The sequence below is a fragment of the Gymnodraco acuticeps genome, unplaced genomic scaffold (genome assembly GCF_902827175.1).
Source record: "Gymnodraco acuticeps unplaced genomic scaffold, fGymAcu1.1, whole genome shotgun sequence".
NCBI classification, from domain to species: Eukaryota; Metazoa; Chordata; class Actinopteri; order Perciformes; family Bathydraconidae; genus Gymnodraco; species Gymnodraco acuticeps.
In genome coordinates, this window is record NW_022989752.1 from 3,173 (window position 1) to 25,000 (window position 21,828).

The 21,828-nt window shown below is 43.1% G+C and overlaps 1 protein-coding gene across 1 annotated transcript; it reads left to right on the plus strand.

Moving 5' to 3' along the window:
- Positions 1 to 693: 693 nt before the first annotated feature.
- pde4ba (phosphodiesterase 4B, cAMP-specific a) lies at positions 694 to 11,577 on the plus strand. The gene is made up of 9 exons (XM_034210274.1): positions 694 to 1,233; positions 2,050 to 2,143; positions 5,356 to 5,639; positions 5,755 to 5,919; positions 6,513 to 6,612; positions 6,743 to 6,897; positions 6,998 to 7,120; positions 7,545 to 7,727; positions 7,820 to 11,577. Exons 1-9 carry the CDS (start codon positions 1,186 to 1,188, stop codon positions 8,270 to 8,272), a joined length of 1,605 nt encoding a protein of 534 aa, XP_034066165.1. The 5' UTR covers positions 694 to 1,185; the 3' UTR covers positions 8,273 to 11,577.
- Positions 11,578 to 21,828: the final 10,251 nt, after the last annotated feature.

Consider the following 21,828-nt stretch of genomic DNA (forward strand, 5'->3'; position numbering starts at 1 on the left):
TTTTCTTTTCCTCTGCTCTGACCGTCTTCCTCACTCCCTAGTTGTTTCACGCTTGGTAAAAATAGCCCTGCACAGATACCCTCCAATATTATTATGGGATGCAGATAATGACCAGGCTTATGAGATCTACACAATGACCGCCACGCTCGGGATGTCAGTAGACAACAGAAGACTGAAAAGAGGGAGAGGATAATAATAGAGATAATGGCGATAAATACAGTTGCATTCACATTCCTTAAACATGCTCCATCCCCTCTGTCAAATTATTGTTTTACTGTAGATGGAAGGAATAGCTGTACAGCTCCACGAAATTCCTTCACAATGGCTGAACTGACGTCATGAAAGAATGCCTTTGAGAGGGAATTACAGTGGTTGGGAATAGACAAGGATGGGATTCATGGGCAATGGTTGCACAGCTGGAAAACGTGAGGAGAGAGGACATCTTATCAGGAACTCAAGTCTGGATATAAAATATCAGTCAATCAAACATCCCATCACAACCTCGTGTTTACACCAATGCCAAGATGTAATTAGGGCTCCCCCTTCTCCCCACTTTCTGTCAAATCATGTGTTCTGAAGAGAGCGTGTTGCTGGGGCTGGCAGACTACAGCGGGGGAAAGAGACAGGAGAGGGAGGGAACCGAATAGAGAGAGAGAAAAGCAGGGTAGGAGGGGGAGTGAGCGCTACAGCAGTGAGCAGCAAAGCAAGACAAATCCAGTGGAGGAACCCCCCCTCCAGTCAGATGAACATCACTACCTCACTCCCTCCCTCCTGCTTCACCGTTGTTTTTTTCCCCCTCCTCCCTTTCTCGCTCCTCTATAATTCATCTGTGCGCTGAGAGTCCCCTGCTCACGGCTCCAGCCGCTCCATCCGAACCACCGAGCCTGTTGGATCTCCTCCTCTCCTCGCTACATCGTCTTCTTTTACCTCCATTTGTCCGTCCATCTATTCTTGCATCCCTCCACAGGCATGGAGAGTCAAAACTGGCCTTTTTCTGCTGCTGAGAGGGAGAGTGAGCCATCATCGAGCTCCTCTCTTAGCTGCTGAAAAGGGAAACACAAGATAAGAGAAGAAGGGATTTTGTTGTCCTTTTTGGCGTTAAAAGAATCCTGTTTGTCTGCCTCCATTTCTTTCTATTGGATTACAGTTCTGGCTTTGTGTAGGAACCAAAAAACGGGGTCCAAAATGCCTGAAGCAAATTACCTGCTGTCGGTGTCTTGGGGTTACATTAAGGTGTGTGGCGCTTATCTACGTAGCATGTCGGGATAACATATGGATTTCATTGTATCGCTTTGCTGTGTTGCTGTTGAAATTCAGCATTTTGATAATTATTTTGTGGAGCATTTGAGATAACTGTGCTAGCCTAATTGCACCGAAATACATTTCCATCATGATGAGAGGGGGTCTGACAGAATGGTGTTTGTGGCTCAGGCTCCATCTTGAGCCCTTTGCAGAGCTCTGTGTGTCTGTATGTGTGAGTTGGTCTGTATGTGTGTGCACGCGCCTGCATCAGTCTGTCATAAACAGCTGCTGCTGCTGCAGTGCTCGGGTCTCCATGTTCTGTCAAATGCATCCGTCTCCCTCAACTATTTCCTCTATTCAAAATGGTTCATGTTATTGAAAGTACATGAACATAAAGAATGTTGTAACAAAGAGGAATTTAGAGTGCACTGTGCAGATTTTGCTCTTGACATCATTGAAATGTTTGCATACTGACGTACGTGAAGCAGCGAAATAGGCCCCAGAAATGTGATTCAGTGCAATAAAACTGAAAATTGGTTGCCCGGGGTGAATTGAGGGTTATAAAAAGGGGTTGACTTCCCCACTGGTAAAACAAATAAAGATCAGCATTCTCATTAATTCCAGGGAAAATGGAGGGGGAAATAACATGTGTGTCCCCACTGATTTGACGCTGTAATTAAATAATAATCTTGAGCTGGTGGAATACTGCTGCATTTTGCATGGAATCTTGTACCATAATGTTTCCCAGGTTTTCCCCTCTCTGGAAACTGACGACATTTCTTCCCTCTCCCTCTTTTTCTCTTGCAGTTCAAGAGGATGTTGAATCGGGAGTTGACGCACCTATCTGAGATGAGTCGGTCCGGGAATCAGGTTTCCGAATTCATCTCCAACACCTTCCTAGGTAAAGTCTAATGTACATGCACTCAAAATCACTGTCAAGACTCACAAATCTTGTTTTTATAATTAATCAATAATCATTACCAACAATAACTGTATACATATAAAGTCCCAACAGTTCATATAAAAATACAAACACAAAAATATGTAGTTGCTCACAAAGACCGCCCCACTCTGTTTTTCTGCAATGTGTTTGTGGCGGTTCAGTACATGTTAAGCTGTGCAAGTTGATCTGGCAGGCTTTTCTGTGGGGGCGTACCATAAAACACTGCGCCATTTAGCTTTGTCTAGATGTCATCGGGCTCCAAATGGCCATAGATATTGAAGTAAGAAGGGTACATTTCTTAAAGAATGACGAAGGGCAAAAAAGGGTGTTTAAGGTGGCCAACTACTGTTAAAGTGTAATTTGACAACAAGGGGCTTGTTGAATCTGAGCGGTCTGGAAGTGGATGCTGTCAGTGTGGGTTGCAAACTTGAGCTCTGAGAATAGATGGGAATACATTAATATATTTTTATACTTTTCTTCTCTTTTTTGACAGCCGCATGAACAACATGTTGCGTGACCCCGGTACAAAACAACACTATTGAGTCACTGTGTGGCAATAAAAATATGAAAATCGGCCCTACTACTACACAAGAAAAATCAGCCGATTTCTTCAAATGGGTTCAATGTAGGCTTTTGGTTAATGGGAGAATCCCACAGGAGCTAAAGAAAATAATGTTAAAGTTAGACAAATTATTTAATTATTAGAAATATAGATTGAAAAACAAAAGGGATGCTAGAAGGGTGACAGAATGCTCCTTGAAGTAGTTCAGATTATTTATGGGCACTGGCTTCTGATCGATTGGCAACCTCATCCGGTTTAGTGTTGTTGGCGGATCCCTCCTCACCGGATCATAGAGAGAGAGGGAAAGGTTGATGAGAGACAGAGAAAAAACAAACGTGGGAGGGAGAGAGGGAGATGACTGCAGTGAGGGAAAGAAATAGAGGTATAGAGGAACCCCCTTAGCTGGCAGTGAGATGATCTCGGCAGATTCAGTGACTCATCTTAGTGCATCTTTGTCAGCGGGGGACACCTTGTTGTCACTCCACCTCTCGCTGCCCCGAGAATCCCGACAGAGATGACTATCGCTTCGATAAGGAAGTCGGGATTACCCCACTGGCGGTAGGAAGAAAAACTGTTATGAGGAGTGGGTGGGGAAAAAACGGCTGAAGCAGCAAAGCTGGAATGGTTGGGCCTCAGCTGACCAGTTTAATCCTCCCATCCATTAAGATTAGTATCACGTCAGTAATGCCCTTATTTCTGCTCTAGATATTCTTTATTTAGGCCCAGATAAATGATCATTTCCTTCCACATGCCATGTTCTGCAGAGGTTATTTTTAAAACAACATAAATCCCAATCATTTTATTATAGACTATCTCGGTTTTAAAGCTTTCAACTGATGGAAAGGCAGACCTTTGAACCGTAAAACAATGATCATAAAGCCTGGTAATTCCCTAGATAAATAAAGACTGCAGAGTTACTCCTTTAGGGTGATTTCAGTCCAGGTTTTCTCACTTTCCTTTAAGGATTGTTGGCAGATAGCACCCTGGCCATTCACGTGTGCCTTTAACCCCGTCCCAGTTTGCAGCATAATTCTGCCATAATTCCCTTTGATCAGCCAGCAGCAGAACACACCTAGTTCGGGGAATACACCAAGGGAAAAAATGGCCCCAAAAATCGACCCCTCCCTGCCTTCCCTACTGCATCTGCGTCTCTCAGAAGAGAGCATATGGAGGAGGATGAAAAAGAAATCGAAATAGACGTGGGAGGTGACAGAGTAGAGGGAATGAGAAGGGAGAGCAGGAGAGAAACAACAGAGCAAAATGCAACACATTTTTACTTCGGCTGCTTCAGTATTATTATTATTTTTGTGAAATCCTCAAATTGGGAAAAAAAAGATAAGATAAGCTTAATGCAAAGAAGAGAAGAGTGAAAATGGATGAGAAAACGAATGAAATGTACTTTGCTTGACTAACACATTGCAGTCCAAAACGAGAGGATTTCAACTGGTACATCAGGCTCACTCAGCTTAAAATGTATCAGTCGTATCAGTCCATGCCGTCCGCAGTATATTGGCACTTACTTGTGACACTGAAAACTCTCACAAATGGGTCCTTCTCTCTCCTACACACATACATGTAAAGGACACAAAGACACCACACAGCATTGGTGATAATGATGGCTTGTAATAAATTAGAGGGCAATATATTGCTCTTCCCCTTGTTTCCCACGCAGCACATGTCTGAGAGCGCTTAATTGCCCATTCTCAATTACCACTGGAGGACTGAAGAGAGAGCGAGAGACAGAGGGAAAAAGCAGAGAATACAATGAAAGAGAGAGGGAGGGAGAGCGTGAGAGTGAAAGTGATTATTTGAATTACAGCTGGTAATTGAATAACCCTCCACAGGGGAAGGCTGATAGATGAGTGCGCAGCTCACATTCGTGCCGATAGCCAGTCCCTTCAGGATTTCATTAAATTCCTCTGTGATAAACACAAAGACCCCTGCAGGCTATGAGTTATTATTGGCAGATTTCTATATTTACTATTGCAAAAAAGTTAACAATTTCCCTTTTTATTCTTTTTTTAAAAGGTTTTGATAAAGGTTGTAAGTGTGTTTTAGGACTTCTTGCTCGATTTATTTGTAGCCAAGCCAACTGTGGTTGAGTCAACTTATAAATAAGACAAACCAGAATCCCACTCTACACTAAGGGATTTGATAAAGCTGTGAAAGATGTGGCAGTTTATTGAATGGCCGACTTTATGGACCTGCCTTAGCTGTGTTGGAGCCGCAGCTCTCAGTCTGTCAATGGACTGCCTTATGAAAGTCAAGAGAACAGGAGATGAGATGTGAGCCACCTGATAATAGGTGGGGGGGCAGAGAAAAAATGAACAGTAGCAGCACAGAGAGACTGCAGGTGGAGGACAGGGCAGCATGAATGAACAAATGAATGGAGGTACAGATGATGAATGAGTGAGTGAATAAATAAATCCCTCAGTAGCCAACCAGCTGCAGGTGTTTCTATAGTGCACCTGGATCCAATGGCAGCATATGCACTCATTTGATTGCAGACTAGATTAATTATCCGACCTCTTCTTGTGTGAGGCCAAATGTAACCAATTTTCTTACACATTTGTAAAAACTAACAACTTTCTATCTTCTTGTCCCTCAGACAAACAGAATGAGGTGGAGATGCCGTCGCCGACATCCAAGGCGCGAGAGAAGAAGAAGCAGACGAGGCAGCAGCTGATGACACAGATCAGCGGAGTGAAAAAGGTTTCCCATGGTCCTTCGCTCTCCACCAGCAGCATCTCGCGCTTCGGTGTCAAGACCGATAAGGAGGAGCTGCTGTCCAAAGAGCTGGAGGACCTCAACAAGTGGGGCCTGAACATCTTCACCGTTTCAGAGTACTCCCACAGTCGGCCTCTTACCTGCATCATGTACGCCATCTTCCAGGTATGAATTGTCTGGAATTCTGTATTCTGTTGTTTATCCACTTATAATTGTTGTTTATTTCTACTCAAATGAACCACACTTATTCCTAAACATTCTACCATGTTGGTTTTCCTAGGAGCGAGACCTGTTAAAGACATTTCAAATCCCTGTGGATACGTTCGTGGCCTACATGATGACATTGGAGGACCACTACCATTCAGATGTGGCCTACCATAACAGCCTGCATGCTGCTGACGTAGCCCAATCCACACACATCCTCCTCTCCACTCCAGCCCTAGATGTAAGTTATTATATAGTTGATTATACTACTTGTTTTTAATACCTCAGATCAGGGTCTTGGAATATTATCAACTTTCAGTCCACTTTCAACTTTACGGGTTAAAAAAATCACCACTTCTGACTTAGACACCAGTGAGTATCCACAGAAATAGGGGGAAACTAAATTAGAGGCGTGAGCGCTTACATCACCCCATTTGCAATTTTCCTGGATCGCCACACCAGCTTTCAAGAACTCAACCTCCTTCCATTGAATCATATTTTCCCCCATTGATCGGGGAATTACCCCTCGTTCTTCCAACACTTGGCCCTCTGTGACTTATTTGTTAGATTTTTCCTGCATGCATTTTGTATCAGTATTGGTAGGACACAGTCAGGTCAGAATGCCCTGGACTTAAGCTATTGATCTTCTCTTCTTGGCTGTCTTTCATCTATTCAATCCTGCGCACACAGTGTTATGCATGTACTTGATCTGTGTAGTTTGAAAGAAAGGCAGACTTCGTACTTGATTGAAAATTGGCATAGATATTATAGTTATTCTTTAGTTTTTGTAACCCTTTAGAAATGTTTAATGTTTTGTTTTCCACCTCTTCTTAGGCGGTGTTCACAGATCTTGAGATCCTAGCAGCCATCTTTGCTGCAGCTATCCATGATGTTGACCATCCTGGAGTATCAAACCAATTCCTAATCAACACCAGTAAGTCAAAATAATACCCATCACAGGACTGATTGAAATTATTTGTTGCTTTCCTGAAAACGTATAGAATAGATAGTAATAGAAGCCGTTATGACAGTGACTAAAATATATATTTTTGACGCTTTTTCAGACTCTGAGCTGGCGTTGATGTACAACGATGAGTCTGTGCTGGAGAACCATCACCTGGCTGTGGGATTCAAGCTACTACAGGAAGACAACTGTGATATATTCCAGAACGTCCCTAAGAAGCAGCGACAGTCCCTCCGCAAGATGGTGATCGACCTGGTAAGAAATCCTGTTTCATAGTATTTCCTCTTCTCGATTTATATTATAACATTCCGAAATTATTCTAATGCTGATGAATGGTTCTCTTTCTTTTATGCAGGTTTTGGCCACTGACATGTCCAAACACATGAGTCTGCTGGCTGATCTGAAGACTATGGTGGAGACAAAGAAGGTGACAAGCTCAGGAGTGCTGCTGCTGGATAACTACACAGACAGGATACAGGTGGGTGTTGAGATTTAGCAAACAATAAAAAAGGGACAGTTAAAAGAAAAAGCATACTTAATATATTTCCTTGGATGGACTGTGAGAATGTGATTGGACACTGCAAGCCCTCCACCTCTCTTTCGCAGCTTTTAATAGCTCTAATCAATAGTCAGTGTTGGCAGAGGTTACTCAGCCAATGGTCATTAGTCGGCCTCCTACATAGCTGACCTCTGCTCCCTGCTGTCACTCTTTCTCTCACTCCATCCGTCTTCTTTTTTACCTTTAAGTGCTCCCTCTACACTTGCCCCTTAATGGTCTTTCTAGGATTTCTTCTTTCTAGACTGACTTCCTTTCATAACAAAACCCTTTATAGAAAGAACCTTAAATGATATATACTCACTACACAAGCATATACTAAATTGCATTTCTGTATTATTTACAGGTGCTGCGTAACATGGTGCACTGTGCCGACCTGAGTAACCCCACCAAGTCCCTGGAGCTGTATCGCCAGTGGACTGATCGGATAATGGACGAGTTCTTCCACCAGGGAGACAGAGAGAGGGAGAGGGGGATAGAGATCAGTCCTATGTGTGATAAACACACAGCCTCCGTGGAGAAGAGCCAGGTAGGCACTCAAAATATCTGCATTTATATATGAAAGAAAAAGTTATAATAATCTCACTTTCGGTTCTAATGTGCCTGCTTTCTACTCTCCAGGTGGGTTTCATCGACTACATCGTGCACCCTCTGTGGGAGACGTGGGCCGATCTGGTCCACCCTGACGCCCAGGACATTCTGGACACGCTGGAGGACAACAGGAACTGGTACCAGAGCATGATCCCCCAGAGCCCCTCCCCGCCCTTCTACGACCAGGGCGTGCACGGACACAGTGGAGGGAATGGAGGTCAGGGAGGAGGGGAGAAGTTTCAGTTTGAGCTCACCGTGGAGGAGGAGGACTTGAATGGAATAGAGAAAGATGGCGAAGGGGAGGAGGAGGAAGAAGAAGAAGAAGAAGAAGAAGAAGAGGAGTTGGAAGAGGAGGAAGATAGTCTGGGAGATTCTCGTTCTCCTCCCCTGGACTATTTGGACGGTCAGGAGCTTGAGGAGGGAGTCATGATAGAGCCGGCGATAGAGATTGTGACCCATGAGGCGTCGCCCACAGACACATAGGGCTTCCATCATCAGGCTCACATGGTGATTTGAACGTTTTTGGCAAAAGGGGGAGATCCTCTTGCAGCTGTGCTTTTTAATAAGCCCATAGAAGCAAAGGCTTAGTTTGGTCCCTCACAGGGGCGTTTGCACTTGGGTGTTTGAAGCCAGACACGGACGGACAGTTTCGGTGAGGCGGCTTCAGAGTTCTCAGGAAATAATTACTGCGAACATTTTAGTCTTGATGGACAGGCGAGACTGAGAGTGGAACTTGAAGGATTGCGGCCAGTTTGGGAAATAGTTACTCTTCTTTCTGGACCGGCATTAAATGGACATTGACACTACTGAGAGAAGTTTTGTACCTTAAGACTTTTTTACAGATATGATATGATCTAGAAGTAGCATAGATTAAGATCTACTGATGGAGACACATTTGTATAGCAAAAGAGAGTGTTTACTTTTTCCTGTACCATTTGTCAAAGGACTTTTGTGTGCCTTTTTTACTATTGTCTTTATAATAGTTTTTTATTTATTGAACACTCTAGTATGTCTGTGAAATGTTTTTTTTCTTATCTGAAAGAGCAACATCTTTTTTTGTATGTTAAAGAGAACAGTCTTCCATGTATTGGGCAATAGAGAAATCCAAACAAACGTCGACAAACTAATCTGAATAGGGAAACATTAACACCCACATTATACGCACATTCTGTCACTTTTGTTTTTCAATCTGAGCAGTGTTTCATACATGGAATTCAAATGCTTAATTTCCCTCATGCTTCATGTTACATGAATGTTTGTTGCTTTCTTTAGCAGTTGTTGGTCAATGAATGTCACAGTTACACTAAATCACCTATATTCATCTCTATACATCATCTTTTCTCTTTTCTGCGTAACAGTCTGCAATCCATTGGTCGACTTCCTACCTCTTTCTCACCAAAACTTGACTTTTGATGCTAAATGCCAAGGATGTGAAATCCTACACTTAAAACTATTTGATCAGATATTCCTGCTACATTTTCAATGTACATTTATGAAGCATTTGATCTGTTTGGTTTTGTCTTTTCATTTTCCTCAACCAATTGTTTTCGTGTTGGTGTGAAAAAGAGGATAGTCAAGATCAAACCCTCATAACCTGCAATCTATTACTAGTTTCAATCAGCAGTAAAACAAGCAAGTCTTAAAGCAAATAGTGTGCTGCTTAGATCTGTAAAGTCAGGAATTAAGTCTACAAAGGACAAAATGCACAACAGCAGTAAATCAATATTTTTGTTTAGCCTACAAGTACGCTGCAGTCTTAATAATCCTGTTAGATGGAACAGGTCCTGACCCCAGACCCGTCTGATGTAAGGCCCCCACCCCCACCCCTCGGCAATCAGGCCCAGACCACATGATTAAAGGTGCTCGTACAGCTGCCTATTTGCAGGGCGCTCTCAGACCCTCATCAGAACCTCTATTCATATGGTTTACAAACCCCTTTGGGCTCCACGGACATGACCCCAAAACAATCAGGTCAGCTATTTCTTCCTCACAATAAAAATCCCTCAAGTGCTGAGTCGGGTCATTGACGTCAATTGAATTTCTCCCCCTCCCCCTTGACTGTATCAGGTTTCCAGGACAGTGGGGTTATAGGGATTGGAAACAGATGGAATTGCTGGATTCGGCCTGGCAGACTTTACCCTCTAGAAAAACAGAGGGATAATTAGGTGCTCTAGTTTGAAAACAAACCAAAAAAAGCCTATTTTTGCTGCTGAATGAGGTTCGAAAATGGTGTGCAGACGTTACATTTATGCTCCTGACGCTTCCATGACTAATTTGTATTGAGGTGCTAGTTGCATCTATATTTACAGCTCTCCATTTCCATATTGGTTCACTGATATACTCAAAGGTACTTCATTTATTTCACTCTAGCATGCGTAAGTGGCAATTGTCTGTGTGCAGTATGTATGTGTGTGTGTGTGTACAGTATGAAAGGTTTTGTATCTGTGTGTGTTTGGATGTGTTGACTTTGTCATCAGGCCTTACCCCCATCACTCCTCACCTTTGTCTCTACTGTTTGTCGCTAGGAGCTCAAGTTGGTCCTTTTTGCTGTTTATAACAGTGTGTATTTATTCTCTACTTAAAGCTTGTAAATATGAAATACTGGTTCAGTGTAAAATCTATTTTAATTTATATGCACTTGCATTACCTGGAAGTGGTGGTGTCTAATGTGTAGAAGACTCTGGATTAGAGTCTTTTTATATATGTATTATATATTGTTTTTTATATAAATATATATATAAATATATCTAAGTATATATTCGCACAATGTTTTGAGTGCCCAGCAGAGCAGCAGCTAAAGATACATGTTGTTGTCACATGAAGACCTTGTAACTTCACAAGAAAATGGAAAAACATTTATTAATTAAGCTTATTATAAAGGAATATTAAACAAAGAAATAATTTGGCATTACTTATATATTCGAAAGTTTCTCTTGGTTAACTTGATTTAGGCTTAGATACATTTCTGAAATAATAGCTATCATTTTAGAGAGGACATGTCCTCATTTGGTTTCGTAGGTAATTTTTCTGATTGGAAGCTATTTTGATCCAACTGAGTTTTTGAAGCTACAAGGTTTTCATCCGACAGCAGTAATTTGGTAACCCAGGGGCGACATAGAGGACATGTTAAACTGCATAGGCTGTGAAATAGGATACATGCAGGCTAGCTAAGGAACACAAAGGCTTAGTCGATGCTTGGTATCAAAGTACAACAATAGCTTATTTTCTCTCAGCAGCTTGTCACAACCTTAGCTTCTCCATCCAGCATTTGAGTGCAGATTGCTGATACTGTATATGAGGCCAGATAGATACAGGTTTACCGACAAACACAAAGCAATTGTCTCCTTTTACACTTAACGCACTTGATGTAAAAGTAGATAACACGGGGACTGTATTGGTACAGTAGCATGCTACAATACGCCCGGCACTGACGTGAATCGTTCAGAATTAACAACAAAACATGATCGTATGTAACTGATTGTGCTAATGTGTGAACTCTTTCTGACCAAACTTGTTAGCAGTTTTGAAATTCAAATTTGTCAGTATTAACATTGTTTATCTATGTTCAAGCTTTTTTTGGTCCTAGTTGTGTCCAAATGGTTAGCCAGATTTAGCACTATCTGCATGAGAGATGGGTTTTTTTATGTCAATAATATGTTCAAGTCCGCCAATTGGTGGGTTATTAAATGTTTCACACAATGTATGGTATTATATTGTATATTGTGTTCGAAAATAAATCTGAAATACTTTTTCTATTAAGTGATTAAAAGCAAAGCATGAATACATTCCATGGATTTCTGATATTTTTTTCTCACTTTTATCGACTTCACTGTAAATTATTACCGCCAATTAACAGCAGGTTTTTAACTGTATCAATCTCCTATTTTTGAATACAACACAATACTGGCACAACAAAAGAAAATGACCAAAGGACTTTTTAATCGTAAAATTAATCTTGTCTTAATCTATCTTATTCTCTTAAATTATTTGGTGGTTACTGGTATTTGTTTCATAACTCAGTGCAAAGACATGCTCCAGTTTGTTACTGGATACTTGCACACCATGAAAGAAGGGTTCATTAGCTGGATATCATTTACGATTACTGCCTATTAGACTTTTTCAATACACATCACTAGGAGTCTACTGAAGTCACTTTAACAGTTGAAGTACATTAAGACTTCTGTGCAAGCTAGTTATTGGTTAAATCAAGACAAGTTTGTATACAAACAAAAAATCCATACACTTTCAGGGCTTGCAGTATGTTCCACCTTTTACATTTTAAATCTCTAATACTGCAAATGTTCAATGACATGCTACTGCGCAATATGCAGTACGCTGCCATTCATTGTGTTGTATGTAGGAGTAAGTTGCACAAATTGATTTGACACGGTGTCTTTTTTCAGGTGATTTGTTGAAAAAACCCACCAATGCTGGACTTGCAGACTTTGAGTTTAAATGGTGGGTTTACTACCCATTCCATGAAAAACACCAATCTCATAAATACAGAGAAATTCAGAATCCCTCCTCTATTCTCTGGCTCAGGGCTCATGGGATATTATTTATTTGAGTTTTTATGTTCATGGTCAACATTATGATAAGAGGAAATAATCAGCAGATTCAAACAATGTCTATTGTGTTCAAAAAGTACATCTGAAATACTTTTTTTAATAAAACCAAAGCTTGTATATATTCCTGGGGTTCCTGCTGTTTTTTTTTCTCATAGTCTAGTTTTCTTTAATCTGGGTGAACATTAAATTGGGTCACAGTCATGCTTCTGGTGGGTTCCCACATGTTTGTCACGTTTCATTAAGGCCCAGACTCACCAAACTGACATCACAGAACGAGGGACAACCAAGGCTGATTGTTGCATCGCCTCACGTCTCACATGTTTGAGCCAAGATGTTACACTTGGACACAAAAACTAGGCCAACAGTCAAGTAGCACATACTGTACCTGCAGAAAATAACTCTCAAACCCAGCAGGTGGCTGTAGTCTGAATTGCTCATTCAGAGGAAAAAGACCTCGGACTGTGGACATACTGTATATCCTGCCGCTGAGCACTCACTTGCTCATTGCCTAGCTTCATTCCAGGTTCCATGTTGTGAAAATATTAGTGTGTTTAAAGGATCAAATTAGAAGAGCCTCTGTATGTGCCTTCTTGACTTAAGTAGTTTGCTTGCTTATCTCACTTCTCTTTCTCTTTTCAGGAACAGATTATCTTTAAGTAAAGAGCTAAGAGTGATTTTCTCACTGACATGCCAGCAGTCCAGGAAGAATAGGTCCACACAATTACCGATGACCGAGGTCGGTCTAGCGTCTTAGGACTCTAGGTTGTGTCTCGATAATAAGATCGTTTCAGTGGTACCCTGTTTGACAGTTATACTATACAGGAAATGTTACAGAACAACTTACTTTGAATCTGAGAGTATCTATATGCAACTGTGGTTCTGTTTTGTAAAGTCAAGTTTAAGTTCCCAAAGTTGGTTAACCACATTATGTATAAAAATAATAAAACCACAAAAGGTCAGGGGACAATGAACCGTTCTGTGAGAGGAAAAACCCTGGAGAGTGCTGGAAACTAAAGTAGAAGTACATACAACATACTTTAGTGTGTTTTAGTATATCTGTACTATGTTTCTCTTCATTCTCTGATGTCTCTCTTTGCTGCATCATCACATCTAATGTGCTGAGACAGGAACACACTGTGACACAGACTCAGCACTGCGGCCTACACACAATCTGACAGTACTGTCCTTATGTGACATAAGGCCTTCACACACTCAAAAACACAAACCTGTTCATGTTTGTACGTGTTGAAGGCACACACACACACCCACACACACACACACACACACACACACACACACACACACACACACACACACACACACACACACACACACACACACACACACACTACAAAAGTCCTTTGCAAGACATGTTTCCAACCTAAACAGTAAACGATAACAAAAGTTTAGAATTTTCCTTGGAATGTCCGAAAAATGCATTATATACTGTAAGCTCTGTGGCAAACAAACATTTAAGATATTTGCCCACTCTTGACCTAACAATCAATATCGGCACCTCAGTTGTTTCCCCGACACAGACTGCAAGGAATCTGGGTGTGACCCTAGATAACAACCTGTCCTTCACTGCAAACATCGCTGCTACAACCCGTTGCTGCAGATACACGCTTTACAACATCAGGAGGATACGTCCCCAGCTGACACAGAAAGCGACTCAGGTTCTGGTCCAGGCTCTCCTCATCTCACGCCTAGACTACTGCAACTCCCTCCTGGCTGGTCTACCTGCATGTGCCATCCGACCTCTGCAGCTCATCCAGAATGCAGCGGCTCGTCTGGTCTTCAACCTTCCTACATTTTCCCACACTACTCCGCTCCTACGCTCGCTTCACTGGCTTCCGGTAACTGCTCGAATCCACTTCAAGACACTGGTACTTGCTTACCATGCTGCGAATGGATCTGGCCCTTCCTACATCCAGGACATGGTTAAACCGTACACCCCAGCGCGTGCACAACCTTCTGCATCAGCCAAACGACTCGCTGCGCCCTCGCTGCGAGGGGGACCCAAGTTCCCAACGGCGAAAACACGTGGGTTTGCTGTCCTGGCTCCAGGATGGTGGAATGAGCTCCCCATTGACATCAGGACGGCAGATAGCTTGCACATCTTCCGGCGCAAACTGAAAACTCATCTCTTTCGACTCCACTTCGAGCGATAGAACTATTAACGAAGCACTTTTATACTAATAAAGGACTGGCTTTTCTAAAGCCAGTTGAGTAGCACTTGAAATGTTTTTACTCTATGAAACCTGATGTACTTATATGATTCTGTTTTCTTCAAGTTGTATTTTGTTGGACGAACGCACTTATTGTAAGTCGCTTTGGATAAAAGCGTCAGCTAAATGCAATGTAATGTAATGTAATGTAATAAGTTTCACAAATAAATACCACTGAAATTATTAATTATTAATGAAAAGTTAACATTAGACTGTATACAAACCATATAATTGTAGCATTACTTTGTGTCACCCCCACTAAGCTAAAGGTGCACAAGCATTCACCGTGATGACGTTTAGTGCAGCTTTTTTTAAAACACGTCAAGGCATAAAAATGTAAAGGTAGGGCGAACCGACCGTCTCAAGTCTCCTCTCAAGTTCCTTCTCAAGCCACATCTCCAGCTCCCTCTCGAGTCATCTCTCAAGTCTCCTCTCCAGTTCCCTCTCAAGACTCCTCTCGAGTTCCCTCTCGAGTCCCCTTTCAAGACACTTCGCAAGTTTCCCTCTCGAGTTCCCTCTTGAGTCCCCTCTCGAGTCCCCTCTCAAGTCACCCCTCCAGTTCCCTCTCGAGTCCCCTATCGAGTCCCCTCTCGAGTCATCTCTCAAGTCTCCTCTCCAGTTCCCTCTCGAGTCTCCTCTCGAGTCACCTCTCAAGTCCCCCCTCGAGTCCCCTCTCAAGTCACCCCTCGAGTTCCCTCTCAAGTTCCCTCTCGAGTCCCCTCTCAAGTCACCCCTCGAGTTCCGTCTCAAGTCTCCTCTCGAGTTCCCTCTCAAGCCTCCTTTCAAGTCACCTCTCAAGTCACCTCTCGAGTTCCCTCTCGAGTCCACTCTCAAGTCTCCTCTCGAGCCTCCTCTCAAGCCTCCTTTCAAGTCACCTCTCGAGTTCCCTCTCGAGTTACCTCTCGAGTTCCCTCTCGAGTCACCTCTCGAGTTCCCTCTCAAGTCCCCTCTCGAGTTACCTCTCGAGTTCCATCTCTAGTCCCTTCTCAAGTCCCTCCTCACCTCTCTAGTCCCTCCTCTGGTCCCTTCCCGAGTCCCTCCTCTAGTCCCTTCCCAAGTCCCTTCTCTAGTCCCTTCTCTAGTCCCTACTCAATTCCCTTCTCAAGTCCCTCCTCTAGTCAATTCTCTAGTTCCCTCTTGAGTCCCCTCTCGAGTCCCCTCTCGAGTTCCCTTCTCAAGTCCCTCCTCTAGTCCCTTATCAAGTCCCTCCTCTAGTCCCTCCTCGGTTCCCCTCTCTAGTTCCCCCTTGGTTCCCCTCTCGAGTCCCCTCTCTAGTTTCCCCTTGGTTCCCCTCTTGAGTCTCCTCTCGAGTTACGTCTCAAGTCCCTACCCAATGTCCTGGTCCGTTGGAGGTTCCGCTGGGGGTCCTGCCAACTCCATGTCCTGTCCCGTTGGAGGCCCCGCCGACTACTCCTCTGCCGGGGGTCTTGCCAACCCTATGTCCTGTGCCGTTGGAGGCCCCGCCGACTACTCCTCTGCCGGGGGTCCTGCCAATCCTATGTCCGTGCCGTTGGAGGTCCCGCCGACTACTCTCCTGCCGGGGGTCCTGCCAACCCTATGTCCTGTGCCGTTGGAGGTCCCGCCGACTACTCTCCTGCCGGGGGTCCTGCCAACCCTATGTCCTGTGCCGTTGGAGGTTCCGCTGGGGTTCCTGCCAGCTCCATGTCCTGTCCCATTGGGGGTCCCGTCGACTACTCTCCTGCCGAGGGTCCTGCCAACCCTGTGTCCTGTCCCAGTTGGGGGTCCCGACTCTTCTGCCGGGGGTCCTGCCAACCCTATGTCCTGTGCCGTTGGAGGTTCCGCTGGGGTTCCTGCCAGCTCCATGTCCTGTCCCGTTGGGGGTCCCGCCGACTACTCTCCTGCCGGGGGTCCTGCCGACCCTGTGTCCTGTCCCGTTGGGGGTCCCGCCGCCGACTCTTCTGCCGGGGGTTCTCCCAATCCCATGTCTTGTTCCGTTGGAGGTCCCGCCGTCACCTGTCTCGCCGGGGGTCCTGCCAACTCCTGGTCCTCTTCCGTGGGGGATCCTGCCGAAGCCTGTCCCACCGGCTCCGGTTCCTGTCCGGCCGACACCGGGTCCTGCCCGTCCTCCGGAGCTGTCCCGTCAGCGCTTTCCTGCCCGGCCTCCAGAGCTGTCTGGTCTTCGCCCTCGGGCCCGGCCCCCTGACTCTTCCTTGGATTCTGCCTTGCCCCCGGGCCGTCCGCCCGAGTCCCCCACCTTGGACTCTGCCTTGCCCCCGGGCCGTCCGCCCGAGTCCCCCTTTTTGAACTCTGCCTTGCCCCCGGGCCGTCCGCCCGAGTCCCCTTTTTTAACTCTGCCTTACCTCCGGGCCGTCCGTCCGAGATCCCTTCCGGGTCCTCCGCTGTGCTCCTGGGCTGTCAGCCCAAAACCCGTCCTCCAGACCCCTCCACCCACCCTGTTGGCCCTAGTTTTCTGAGAAATCTGCGTTTGGGTCCTGCCTGCTTCGCTCATCCTTGACAATTTCAAAGCTATTCCAGTTCCAGATTAAAAACATTAAATACACATTTCTGGTGAGCAACCCCAGTGAAAGTATGAACAGAGTGAATGCATTCTAGTTTCAACTTTAACTATCAAAAACAGGTTTTTTACAGTACCCCCTGTTGTGATTCCTCACAAACATTGACTGAGAAGGATGCAGATGCTGATGTCGGCAAGTGGTTTTATTGCCACATTATTAAGTACATTCATTTAACATGTGACCTTACTCACAGCCGGGATGAGAATGCAAACAGTCTTGATGAAGCCATTTTTCCAGGAATATTTGGATAGCCCGTCATTTTCCACGAATGACTGGTTTGACTGCAGGGTTAACAGGCTCTAATACTCTATTGGAAACTTCCCATGGAAAACAACATTTATTGCTATTGGTAATGGCTTTTTCATTGTATTTACTGCAACATCTTCCGTCTTTAAAACATAATGAGGATAGTTTTGCAAAGGTGTTACAGTCTTTGTTTCTTTTTGGGGGATTTTTTAACAAATAAGTGGTGACACATTTTTTAAACATACAGATTAATAGTAAATGAGCATATTCAAATATAAAAAAATATTACATTTTCCGGCTCCAAATCCTTTAAACAACTCACTTGGAAGAAATTGTTCAAACCCATTCTAAAAAAAAACGTAATGACATGGGTTAGAGCAGGGGTGCCCAACCTTTTTTGAACCGAGAGCTACTTTTAAAGTTGCCAGTCTGCCGAGATCTACCAGTCCAAATAGAGAGGCGTAGCCATTACTGACAGCCTACTACCAGGTAAATACACACTACTTGTATAAAACTGACCTTTCTACGATGAATACTTCATAAAATACTGCAGATCCTTTATCTTACCTCTTTCTAATCTACACACACACAAGTAGTTAACTGAAGTTACACAAGTGTTGTTGATACAGAGTTGGAGTTTATTCACACGTCACACACTACAGTGGGTCATGTTTTCAAGAAACATTGAAGTGCTGCCACATATGACACAGGAAAAAAGGAAAAGACGCTGAACCCTTTATTTGCCATTATATAAAAATAGTGTTGCTACAAAAGTATAAATGAGGCTTACTAATAAGACAACTCAGATCTGAAGCTACACAGGAATCTGCTGCCAAAGTGCAATAAAAGACTAAATTAATAGAATCAAACCCTTTTTTTGTTGCATTTTAGTAGATTATAAAAAGAAATGCCTTTAAAATAGGATGCAAGCAACACTAGTTTCTTAACCTGAATTGATAATAGACTAATCAATTTAAACAGAACAGATCTTAATGTTTGCATTCTTATACCATGTTGTACAATAATTATAATGAATAAGTTCAAACAAACTAAAACTTACAGCTGATTAATAACGGTATCTAACTTGAGTTTTTATTATATCAAAAACCTGTTGAAATGCTACCGTTTTTTACTGTCCCCCAAAAGCGTGTCGGCAGCCTCCAGGACTGCTTCTTTCACAACTTCGCCATCTTTGAAAGACTTCATGTGTTTGACAAGAACGTGACTGACACGATAAGATGCTATGGTAGCAGCCTTGCTCTTGTTGTTGGGCCCTGGTGAAAATGGACTGCTGTGCATTTAACTGTCCTTTCAGGCCCCTCCCCTTTTGGAGCGTAGGGCAGAATTAGGAGGGAATTCCGTCTCGTAGCGTTTGTGCACTGTTTTGAAATGCCGCTCCTAAATTACCCTTCTTCGATAAAGCCACGCTCGCATTGCAGATGAGACAGATGGACTTTGAATTGGAATAGATACAAAAATAATCATCCTCCCACTCGGAGTGAGAGTTATATATGTTTTGCTTCTGCCATAATTGCGGTCTTGTGTGTGTGCGGCCTGTCACTCCTGTGTTGACACCGTCTATGGTTGACACGGACAACGTTAGCGAACTAGTGCAGTGCACACTGCCCACTGCTCACCAGCCACGCCCCGACACATGGGGTCACGCCGGCCAATCACAAAGCTTTGATGCGTTCAAGTGCATTATTCTGGCACAGGAAGATTATGTTACAGGACATTAACGATAAAACAGAATATTGTTGTTCTATTTTTAGACACATCTCGCGATCGACTGGGAATCTCCCCGCGATCGACCGGTCGATCGCAATCGACTGGTTGGGCACCCCTGGGTTAGAGGCTTGTCTTATTTCCATCCATGACCGTTCACAGTATATCTAATTTCATTGTGACCCACGACAAGAGCTCTGATGCTGTCTGCCCTTGTATCCACTCTAACCTTGCTAAGAGAACCATGAATGAATTATATCACCAGGGTCTGTCGTCCTATTCCTCCTCTTTGCACTTTTTTAATCTTTCCAATCTCCTCTCCTCCACCTCCAAGTTGCACTCGCATGTACCACTGACATAGCCCAGTAAAAAGAAGAGATTTGATTTGATAAAGGAGTACGTGCGTGCATATGACGAAAGAAAGATAGAGGGAAGACAGAGACAGAGAGAGGTTTATGGGACAGGTGGCCTCCCCTGTCACTCCTTTACAAAGGTGACCTCCATGTCTTTGTAAAGGAGTGACAGGGGAGGGATGGCTGAGTTATCTAATCAAGTTAAAAACAGAGCAAATCATTTCACCAGTACAGGAAAATTACACCCCTTAAGTTCTTCTCAGTGCGGCATGAAGGAGAAGATCGAGGATCTTTTCAGGCAACAAAAGGAAATTGATTGTTTTGGTGATAATAGGGGAGTGTCTTAAAGTCTAAAAAAAATCCCCAATGTATATTTGACATGTGAATGAATGACAGAGGCACAATAGACAGAGAAAAAGCACATTCTTAACATTTTGAACTGCATCTTAAACAAAACTAAAACATGCTAGTGTGGAGAGAATATTTGAACTCTTTAAAAAAAAAGGTCTTGGACATTTGATAAACTATACCATATATAGAATAGCTGTTTTTAATGTTACCAATCAGTTCATTTTATCTCTGAAAGATAAAAAACAAGAAAGGTACATTTCAAGTTTGATAATTGGATAAGAGGATAGACACACAGGAGTTCAAGACAAAGGGGGATTGCATATAACTCTTATAAGCTGAATAGACAAAGACTGCATGTTAGGTAATTAAATTGAAGATTCCCGAGCCTACACATTGTTAATCCACAAGGGTGCAGTGACAAATGTGGATTTCTTAGAGTCTTGGTTCCGGGAAGCTACTTGTGTGTGCTCGTGTTATCATTGCAGCCTAAAAGACATATTTTCTTCAAGAACATTTTTACTTTTGGTCCTTTTATAATTTCAAGAGAAAAACAGTATTTTGCATGTCAACTCGATCTGCAAATTGAAAAATGTCAAGCAAACAGTGCAAGTATGGGATGTAGGGTTTCGGCTTTTTAAGTCTTCACTTATTATTCAGTCTTAAACGAACTTCAACAAACTGTATGTTTGCTTAACCCTTCCTCTTTCCTGATGGCTGAAATGTGCACCAACACTGAACACAACAGCTGATGCGGACTTGGGAGCGGCATTAATAAGGCAATGTGCATCAATTAAACTGGTTTTCATTTTCCCAAATATTTTTTTTTACTTGGAAGGATTTTGTCATGATCTGTCTGTGTTGTGTGTTGTCATGTCTAGATCTGTCTTTGGTTTCCTGTTTAATTTTGAAAAGTGTTCACCCCCCCATCTTGCCTGTTGCTTCCTGTCTCTGTCTTCTGTTTTTTCTGTCTGTCGTTGTGAGATTCTTGATGTTGCTGGAAGGGTTTTGTTCAGAGGGATTTTTGCATTTTGCATTTTGCCTTGCCTTGTTTTACTTTGTTGCCTGGCCTAGTTCCGCAAATAAAGTATTTGAGATATCAACCAATCTTCTGCGTTTGGGTCCTGTGTACCTTGCCCTCCAGCCGTGACAGACTTTCCTATGATGATTAAAGATTCTGGCAATAAACACTGCATGTATGTAAGAAAATACTCTTCATACACTTGTCAGTATGTGCATAAGTCTAAATAAGCCAGTTGAGTAATTATGATTGTGATCTAAAACGTCCCATTGAAGACCTAAATCATAAGCAGGTGGACCAGAGTGGCAACATTAAGGAACCTGATCTAAATGAGAGATTGCATGTACAGGGTACATTCAGTATCCAATCTTTTTAATGTTGGTTTTATGTAAGAGCTTACAGTTACTATGGCTGCAAAGGGTTAAATATCCTGTCTTTTCAATGAAATGATGTGGCTCCAGCATTTGCGTCATAGTGGTTTTATGGCCAACAGTAGGGTCAAATACTGCTGCTCTCGGAGGAATACATTGTTAACATGACAAGCTTGGTCCATTGATTTTTTATTTGCATGTAGAGTTATTAAGTTGTCTTGAAGGATCGAAGTATCATGTTGTAGAAACAGAGTAATATTTCAAATATTAAGACTTGTTTTCCCTTGTAGACAATAAATTACATAAGATAAAATACAAAGAATAAAATGTATTTTCTGATGTCTGATTTAGTCAGTTCTTAAATGTTACCAATAAACAAGCAAAGCACCCATTCATAATATACATTGCTTGAAGACAACAATGTGCAATTACTGTTACATTGGCTTCCAGGTGTTTCCTGAGGCTGCATTAACCTTGAAAGTGAAGTAAGTAAATCGGTCTCATGACGGATATCTGGCTATTTATATCCCTTGAGCCAATTAGAAGACAGATGATGAAGGGGCTGAGGGTGCAGAGCAACACCACCACCAGGCTATTTAAAGGACTTTGGCTAGTCCTCATTGTGCTTACGAAAGCAGTGAG